General features: G+C 60.4%; 1 protein-coding gene across 1 annotated transcript; it reads right to left on the bottom strand.

The window, feature by feature from the left end:
• Positions 1-467: 467 nt before the first annotated feature.
• On the bottom strand, positions 468-8,569 carry CRYGN (crystallin gamma N). The gene is made up of 4 exons (XM_027102745.1): positions 8,549-8,569; positions 6,398-6,646; positions 4,561-4,706; positions 468-1,078 (listed from the first exon to the last, which is right to left on the bottom strand). Exons 1-4 carry the CDS (start codon positions 8,567-8,569, stop codon positions 943-945), a joined length of 552 nt encoding a protein of 183 aa, XP_026958546.1. The 3' UTR covers positions 468-942.
• Between the last annotated feature and the right edge of the window lie 207 nt (positions 8,570-8,776).

Genomic DNA, 8,776 nt, shown 5'->3' with positions numbered 1-8,776 from the left:
GGGCCACCGAGAAGCTCCGTGGATTCACCCTCGGGATGGAGAGAGCCTGGGCCCTGGGTGGTGCAGCCCTGCGAGCTGCGGGTGAGCAGATGCTCTCTGCTCCCTTCAGCCCTGAAATCTTCACCCCTTCAGCTTCCTCCTAAGTCTCCTACCCCTCCGTCCCCCCAGAGCCCACCTGTTCAGGAAGCAACTCCCCCTCGTCTTCCCCCAGTTTCTCTCTCCTTACAGGATACAAGGAGTGATGTGTCCCTGGGATCCAGCCACTCCTTTCAGAAGATCCTCCCTTATAAACTACAAGATCCCCCAGAGATGCAGACTCAGGACCCCTGGGTCAGGCCTGGCTGTGGAGTGGACCAGACCACGCGGCCTGGCAGCCCCTGTCCCTGATCAGGGAGACTAGAGCCCAGAGGGAGCCCCCACCTCGCAGCAGACCCCCTACCTCGCAGCAGACCCCCTTGGTCCCTTGCCCCGCCCCCATCACGCCTCCCCCGCTGCCCCTTTCTCCCCTAACTGGCCTGTGGGTGGGGTTCCTGGAAGGGGAAGCGCCCTGGCCCCATCCTGGTTCCACTGGGAGCTGCTCTGGGACCCGAGGTGGTGACTCTCCATGTAGGACACTGGCTTTTCACGTGTGAAGTGACAGGATTGAACTCCATGACCTATAGGTCCCTTCCAGCCCTAATGCTCCCCCAGCGGGTGCCTCGCAACGTCCCCCTCCACCCTTCCTGATCGGTCCCTCCCACGCCGGGGGGTCCTGCCAGCCCCTTGCCCAGGGCCTGGGGGCCCCCCGCCCGGCTGTCTCTTGGTCACAAAGGGCAGAGGAGTCACTCAGCGCTTGGCTTTTATGACGTTTATTTCCCACGGTCCGAGTCCCGGGCGGGCTGGGGGGACTGTCCCTCTCTCCGGGCCGCTCCTGGTCGCAGCCAGACACCGGCGGGCGGGCGGTTAGAAGAAGTTGGCCACCCGGCGGAGGGACTGGACGCGCGCGCTCTGGGCCTCCCAGTCGGAGAAGCTGCGGAAGTCGCCCCGCTCCACCAGGTACATGCGGCCGCGGTAGTTGGGCTCCTCGTACAGGACCCACCTAGGCCAGAGGGCGGCGGAGGTCAGGGCCCGGTGCTGAGCAGCGCAGGGCCCGGCCGCTCCTGTCCTGGCACCACAGCCGCGCGTGCCCTCCTTCCCCGCAGCCGCCGCCCCGCGCCCCTCCGCCCCGGGCCAGCCCTTCCCGCCCGTGACCCCATCCCCGTTCTTGGCTTATTTCTCCGCCCACCTCCCGCCCGTCCTTTCACTGCCCCGTGTGTCCGGGCCAGTGCTCGGTGAGACACTTTGCACCCAGGGGTGCTCAGCTGACATTTGAAACTGACCAGTCCAGAATGTTCATCACAAGGGCCAGAAGTGGTTCCAGGACGCACGTCCACTCTCATCCTCCCACTCCCCCGCCCACACACCCCACTCCTTCCTGCTCCTGAAAAGGGCTGTTTGCACAGACAGCACCCAGCACGTGGCAGGGGGCCTGGCACAGAATGGGAACTGATTACTATTCGTTCGTTCCATCGTTCAGCAAATGTGTTCCTGGGTCCACGCGTGCGCCCAGCCCTGCTTCAGGCCCTGGCGAGTCTCACATCAGTCAGACCACAGGTTCCTGCGGTGGGGTGAGGGGTGAGGGAGGCAGCTGCACGGATGAGGGAGCCCTTCCCTCCCCATCGCAGCTCCCAGCTCCAGGGCAGCTGCCAACAGGCCGGGGAGCAGAGACTGGCGACAAGGACACGGACTGGTCTAGGAGCACCTATGGCTGGGCTCTGGGCCAGGGCAGGAGAGAACAGGGCCGCTCATCACCAGAGGCTATGGGGCTGCAGGTAATTGGGAAGGTTTCTCTCTTGGAAGGGGCGGTGGGGGGATGGGGCTCCCCGAAAGTCGTCTCTGCCTGCGGACCGGAGGGCAGGGGGTGTGATCTGAGGAGAGGCCTCCGGACACGTGGGGAGCGTGGCTGTCGCAGCCCCGTCCCTCCACTGTCCCTGAGACAAGCAGGCAGCTGGGAGGGCCAGGGGGACCCCCCCCACTGAGCTGGGCTCTGGAGCCTGTGCTGAGGGGCGGGGGGGGGGGGGCGGCGGCGGGGAGCACGGCGGGCCTCAAAGCCAACTTGGTCCACACCCACTCTGTCCAGGGCGGCCCTCTCCACCTCACTCTGGCCTCTTTCTCTTTGACCACTGATAGAACACAGCGTTTTTCTCTGTCAGTCACGGAGGGGCTGGGGGCCTTGGGAAGCAAAGCAGGCCTCAGTCTCCAGGCCCCCGACAAAGGGGCTACACACCCAGGTCTGGCTGCTGGGGTCCCTTCTGGCCCAGGCCATGGGGTGCTCTGACCTAAGGGTTCTTGTCCATGGACCCCAAAGCACTCTGGTGCTGAAGGAGGTTTCTCCCCAGGAGACACATCCTCAGAATCTGTGAGCCCATCCAGCACAAGGCCAGCTGCCACTCACCTGCCACCACCGTCCCTCTCCTCCCCCGTCCCAACCCCACATCGGGAGCCTGGCACAGTCCGCTGAGGGTCAGGGGTTGGGCATGAGAGAGAGGTGGAGAGTGGGAGTGAGTGGGGAGCACTGGGCAGGCTGGGTCCACTCTGGCCTCTCCCCACCCCTTGCCCCGCCGGCCTCCCCGTGCCCACCGCATCCCCCACCCTGCCCATGACCTCCCCACACTCCGCGCACATGCTGAGGCCGTGGCTTGAGGCACCTCCCAGGGAGTCAGCCCCTCCCTCCCTCCCTGGAGGAGCTGGGAAGGACCCCCAGCAGTGTCCTGGGCTGCCCTGGAGCATATGGGCGTCCCCAAAAGGAAGAAGAGGAAGGCACCGGCTAGGCCTCCACGGGAACCCCTCACCCTCCCCTGCTTCCTGCCGTGGGAGGGAGGGGCGCGCTGTCCGCCGTCGGCACCAGGACTGCACCCTTGGGAAGTGGGCCTCGAGGTGCTGGCATATCTCTTCCAGGTGCCCTTCAGGACACGGGTCTGTGGGGACAGGCCATTCCTGAGCAACTTGGGACCCAAAGAAAATGGCTCCTGGCAGGTAGGAGGTGTGGGGAGACCCACCTTGCACCCCCAACCTCAGATGCCCGGAAAGCCCTCGAAGGAGGTCACGCCCACACTAGGGTACCCTGGGAGGCACCACTGGGCAGCTTTTCCTTGCCAAGGGCTTACATTTTTTTTTACAAGTTAAAGTCACAGGAGGCCAAGGACGAGGGCTCCATGGGGAGCGGAGCAGAGCCCGGGTCCAGACGTGGGACCCACTGCAGGCAGTGCCCTGTGGAGTCCTCGCCCCTCTGAGCACCATCTCCGCTTAGGTGAAGTGGGGGGTGAAGTCCCTACAGTCAAATCTTAGCTCCTACCTTCCTGCCTTTTTCTCTTAACAAGCCCCTGGAGTCCCGGGGGTGGCTGGAGGGGGACTGGGCCTCGGGGCTCAGGACACCTTCTACACAAAGGTACGACTCTGGCCTCACAAGACACAACTTAGCCAGCAAATGGTCGTTTTGGAATTCTACCCCCGGATTGCCAGATGCCATTGACTGAAGGCAAACCTGGAATTTCTGAAAGGCCTTTGGGTCAGGGGCCCAGGGCCCAGCAGCCAACGTCTGACCTCGCAGGGGAAGGTGGGGGTTCTTCCTCCAGCTCGGCCACGCCCCCTTCAGTCCCTCCTGTGACCACTCGCCTGCACCCTGATCCCGCGCCTCAGAAACACAGACAGCAAAGGGCTCCCGTAGCTGCCGAGAGAAGAGCCAGGCTCCCGGGACGCACGTTTCGGGGCTCTTCTCCTGGGACATGGGGCTGAGATCTGGGGAGACACCCAGCTCTAGATCAGGGACAGTCTGACTTGAAGCCAAAGGCCTGGCTGCAATCCCAGTGGGGCCACTCCCAGCGGGGTGGGGTAACTTTCTGGGTCTCAGCTTGCTCCTCTGTAAAATGGGGCAACGCTCTCCACTCAGCTGGGCAGATGGGGTGTGAGCAGGGGCTGTGAAACTGGCACAAAGGGTGTGCACAATGGGCGTTCAGATGCCCTTGGCTGGTGGAGGGAACCCGGTGTGCAGGAGTCGATGGAAGCACAGGGTTCTGACGGCTCTCTGGGGCTAGGGCGGACGAGCCCCCCTGGGCCTGGGGAAAAGCCTCCCAGCCGCTCTCCATCCCCCAGAAGTGAGCCACTGTGACATCATCTCCCCGGGAGGCCAGCGTGGCAGGGCGGGGCGTGTGGTAGGAGAGGTCCAGTTCGGAGTAAATAACGGGTGAGCATGTGGGCAGGGCCGCCCTTGCCAGAGCAGACTTCTCCCAGCTCGAGAAAACCAAAGCGCAGTCCATGAGCTCAGCCCAGTCACAGAAAACGGCTAGGGCTGCAAAGTGCCCTCCTGCCATCGAGGGGGGCCTTTGGGGCCCTGCGTCCCCTCACCATGGCCTTCCTGGGCCAGGGGGACAGATGGGGGAGGGAAAAGGTCTCTGGGCAGGGGACAGGCTGCCCCCCTGCTGGGGTCTGATCCAGCCCGGCAGGCGGGGAACTGTGGTCAGCGGCCACGCGGGTTCTACTCACGCGCCGTCCCCGTACACCTTGATGGCGTTGACCCAGTTCTTGGTCCAGCCCTTACTCTGAAGGAAGGGACAGTCGTCCTTGAACTCCAGGCACTGGCCCGTGAAGTTGCAGCCCTCGAAGATTTCTAGGCGGAAATGCTCCCCATGCTGTGGGCCCCCCACAAGTGGAGGAAGGAAAGAGGGTGAACAGTGGTGACGTTTCCCGTCATAAACAGGAGCCCGTGTGGGCAGGAGCTTGGACCCATCCAGCACCCAGGGCACCCGTGAGTTCCTGGGCTGGGGGGCCGGTGAGTACCCCAACCTCAACGCACGCCCCTCAGACCAGAACTGCCGCTCATTCTTGCGTATGAGATTTGGTTGGATGAAAGGGGTCTATTAGTTTAAAAAGATTCAGAGCCCCTGAACCAGTCCAGTCACTTCGTTCTTCAACTGCAGAACCCAAGGTCCAGAGAGGGCCAGATCTCCTGGGACAGCGGCCGCCCTCGGACCGGCCCGGGCCACTGGGCTTCCTCCTGCCCCAGACATACCACCGCATTCCTCTGCCCTTCACCCCCTCCTGGGCCACAGGCCACTGGCAGCCTTTAAATGATAATATTTTACAAACTGTAATAGAACGTTTATTAAAACACGAAGCCAAAAATCTAAAACAAATAACAGGGATCTCATTTGCTGAAATTCCTGCTGGCTCCCTGGGACGAGGACATACATCTCCCCGTAAGATTCCCCGTATTTCCAAAGACCGAGGTGGGCCAGCTCCCCACGGGCTCTGGCGCCGGCGGGGGCTGGGTCTGCGCCACAGCTGGCCCCAAGGACAGCTCTTCCGAGAACAGCATTCGAAAGATACCCAGGGTAGTTTTCATATAAATAGCATTATGCAAGATCCAGGGCCAGCCATGTTAATTCTTTTTTCCAAATGTCCGTGACCTGGTGGAAATCTTAAGAAAGCATTCTTACAATTTGAGAGGCCAACGCCCAGCTGGTTTTGCAACCCATGTAGAAAAGAGAGGGGTTTCCACACAGGAGGCCCCTCCCCTGGGGGTCCTCAGATGTCCATCCAGGAGAGGGTCCTCCCGCAGACACAGGGCCGAGACTCTCTGATAAGTTGTACACCCTGGTCTCGGGAACCAGCCATTTCCCACCCTAGCTTCCGGAGCTCACAGAAGGTCAGTTAGGACTTTAAGATGGAAAAATTCTAAGGAATGGGAATGCCCAGTCTCAAACCCTATACCCTGAGGGCAACATCGCCATGGGGGAGTGACACCTCTCATTGGCTCTCCCGCACGTACTGGGTGGCCCTGTGAAAAGGCAGCCACCTGCTGGCTCCTGCCCCCCAATTCCCGCTGCCTGGCCAGTGATACCTAAGCTTCCTCCGTCGGCCACTCCATTGAAGGCTCCTGAAAAGCACTAGAAGATGACCTGCTTGGGTGGACGCACCAGGACCACATCAGCCTTACTTTAGCTGAATGCTCCCCTATCTGGTTGCAGAGCCAAACCTCTCATGTTTTCAATAGCATTTTAAGTGGAAAACTCAGCAAGATTTTGGCATCAGAAATTGAAAGTGGTTTCCTGATACATGGCTGAAAATGCAGGAATGAAAACTCCCAGGGGCTTTCCTATTGGGTCCCCACGCATGGGAGTGGCTGGGTCTGTGTGGGGACATCTCTCGGGCTTAAAGATCTCACAGTCTCATCCGTTCCTAAAGCTGGGAGGGCCCTGCTCCCCCCACCCCCACCCCCCGATTACTCATCCCACGTCTAACCAGGCCTAACTGGGCCCTGGGTCACTCCAGCAGGAACCGCCCCCACCCCGGCCAAGTGGAGTGGCCCAGGCCCACTCACCATTCCAACAGGCCGACAGGAGCCCATGTGGTCGTTGTGTCTGTTCCAGAGGTAGAAGTCGGGGTAGTCGCCGTGCTCCAGGACGAACTGCTGGCCCCGGAAGTCGGGGTGATCGAAGCAGACCCAGGCCCCACTCTCCACACGGACAGAGTTCACCCGGTTCATAAAGCCTCGGTCTTGGAAGTTGTCACAGTCCCCGAAGACCTCCAGCTTCCGCCCCGTGAAGTGCTTGCCCTCGTAGAGAGTAATCTAGAAAGGCCAGGTTAGAGGACCCAGGAGTCAGGGGCTTCTCTCCTGTGGCCCAGCATCCACCACTGAACCCCAATTCCCAGGCCCTGGAGCCCCGACCTGCAGCATGCAGTAGGCACTCAACACTGCCTGTTGCCTGGGTGAGGGAACGCCTGGATGGCGGGTTGAGGTCAGACCCAGCACCCGGCTCGCCCCACCCCAGGAGGCCATGGTTGAGCAGACGGATCTCAGAAGATATGAGGGGACAGGGATTTCCCCTTTGTCCAGGGGCCCGTTTGAAAACGGTCTTTTCAAACTCCCACTGCATTTTTTAAACTCAATTTTTGTTTATTGTTAAAACATAACATCCAACGAAATGTTTCAAAAGAAAACACTTCACCTACAACCCTATAACCGAATATTCACTTTCCAGAAAGTCAGGTTTCCGAGACTGGGCCCCTTAACAGGAGATATTGAATCCAATGAGCCAAGTCAGGGCCTGGCACAGGATTAAAGGCTCCAAAGAGGGCTTTTTCAATGTAACCCCGTCCCTTTGTGTTCTAGGCCCCTCCTCTGGGTGACATGCATGTGTCAGACCTGGAGCTTTCTAACCCGGCGCTCAGTTCAGACACTGTGTCCTATGGTGATGTTGCACTGATGGGTAGTCCCTGTTCCCAAACTAAACATGAACCAGATGGTAACTGGACTTGCTGTGGTGATCATTTGATAATGTATAAAAAAATATACAATGTTATACACCTGAAACTAATAAAGTCTTGTTAGTCAATTGTACTTCAATAAAAACAAAACAAAACAAAAACAAACAGAAGAACCATACCAACCCCAAAACTCACTCACTTTCTGCAGAGGAACCGAAAATTCCAACTCTCGATAACTCTTTGGGTTTCAAGAATCGTGCTCCTAGAAGGGCCCTGGCAAAGTAATGTTGCCTGGGGCCCAGTAACTGTGGTCATGATGTACGTGTACTGTCACTGAGGGTAGAACTGCTCCTCTGGGCCCCTCGGAGCTAGGCGAGGCCAGAAGCTTTGGCCAAAGGGATGTGTGTGGACGTGGAAGCTTTGAACACCACGCACCACTTCTCGCCTCTCCCTTTCCCTCTGCTGATATCAAGGTGTCCCTCTGCAGCACAGAGGAGGGTGTGCAGACCACAGTGGAGATGAGCTCTCGGCGTTGTCGCTGAGGCATAACCCAGCCCCCGCAGACAGATACAGTAATGCTCTCACCCACTAACCTTGAATGTAGCCCCTGGAAACCAAAGGCAGTCTCAGCTTAGCTAGAATAGGGAGCCAGGGAAGGGGGTAGGGATCCAAACTTGCCACTCTTCCCGCACAAGGCAGATCTGATGGAGGGCTCCCCCCGCCCCAGATATTCAAGGACAACTGGTCACCCACAGGATTCGAAGGTCCCTCAAATTTCAACATTTTGCAGAGAACCTGCCCCAAGTGCCCCTGAGCAGATCCTGAGGAAGGAGCAGCCACATTCGAACAGCCTCAGGCAAAGAAGCGGGGCCCAAGGGCTGCAGGGCAAGTCGAGGATCCCCACTCCAACCCCGGCACCCCTTAGGTCTGAGCACTGTCCGGGCGCCGGGCTCTGGGGCACCGTCCCTGCGCTGGGCTCTGGGGCAGGGGCTTGGCGCCGCAGAGCCAGTGCTGGAGACACTGGGTGGAAGAACTCCCCACCCACATCACAGAGGCCCTCAGCCGGGGCCAGGCACCCCGTTTTGTTCAGAAATTTAGCCCACTCTGCTCGGGGTTGTCAGATGCAAAGGGCATCAAGCGGGTTGGCCGCACCTGTCCCCGGCCCCCATCCTCAGCACAAAGAGCAATGAGGGCGGGTGTCTGGGCCCCTGCGGTCACCCTGGGCGGCGGCGGACGGACGCGAGAGGTTAGAGTGGGCACTCACCTTCCCCGAGCGCTGCGCCATGGTGCGCCTCGTGCGCGGTCCCACCGGCCCGCGGGGGCCCCAGATATAGCGGGCGGCGCCCTGCTGGCTCAGCGCCGCCCCGACAAAAGATTTGCTGGGCCGGCGCGTTAGTGCTGTCGGGCGTGCTAAGCCCGCGAGGGGCCGCCCGGCCCGTGGGACCCAACCCGTCCCCCGCCCCCGCCCGGGGGTCTCCCTGGTGCTATCGCG

This window comes from Aethalodelphis obliquidens, unplaced genomic scaffold (assembly GCF_003676395.1).
Source record: "Aethalodelphis obliquidens isolate GAN/ISIS:26980383/991018 unplaced genomic scaffold, ASM367639v1 scaffold5, whole genome shotgun sequence".
Taxonomy (NCBI): domain Eukaryota; kingdom Metazoa; phylum Chordata; class Mammalia; order Artiodactyla; family Delphinidae; genus Aethalodelphis; species Aethalodelphis obliquidens.
The sequence above is the reverse complement of the archived record's forward strand: the minus strand, read 5'-3'. Positions and strand labels throughout refer to the sequence as shown.

Coding starts and splice junctions, on each gene's coding strand:
- CRYGN (XM_027102745.1), bottom strand. CDS start 8,569: ATGGCGCAGCGCTCGGGGAAG. Junction 4,707..6,397: donor CCTGTCGGCCTGTTGGAATG/GTGAGTGGGCCT, acceptor GGGGGCCCACAG/CATGGGGAGCATTTCCGCCT. Junction 1,079..4,560: donor AAGGTGTACGGGGACGGCGC/GTGAGTAGAACC, acceptor CCTCTGGCCTAG/GTGGGTCCTGTACGAGGAGC.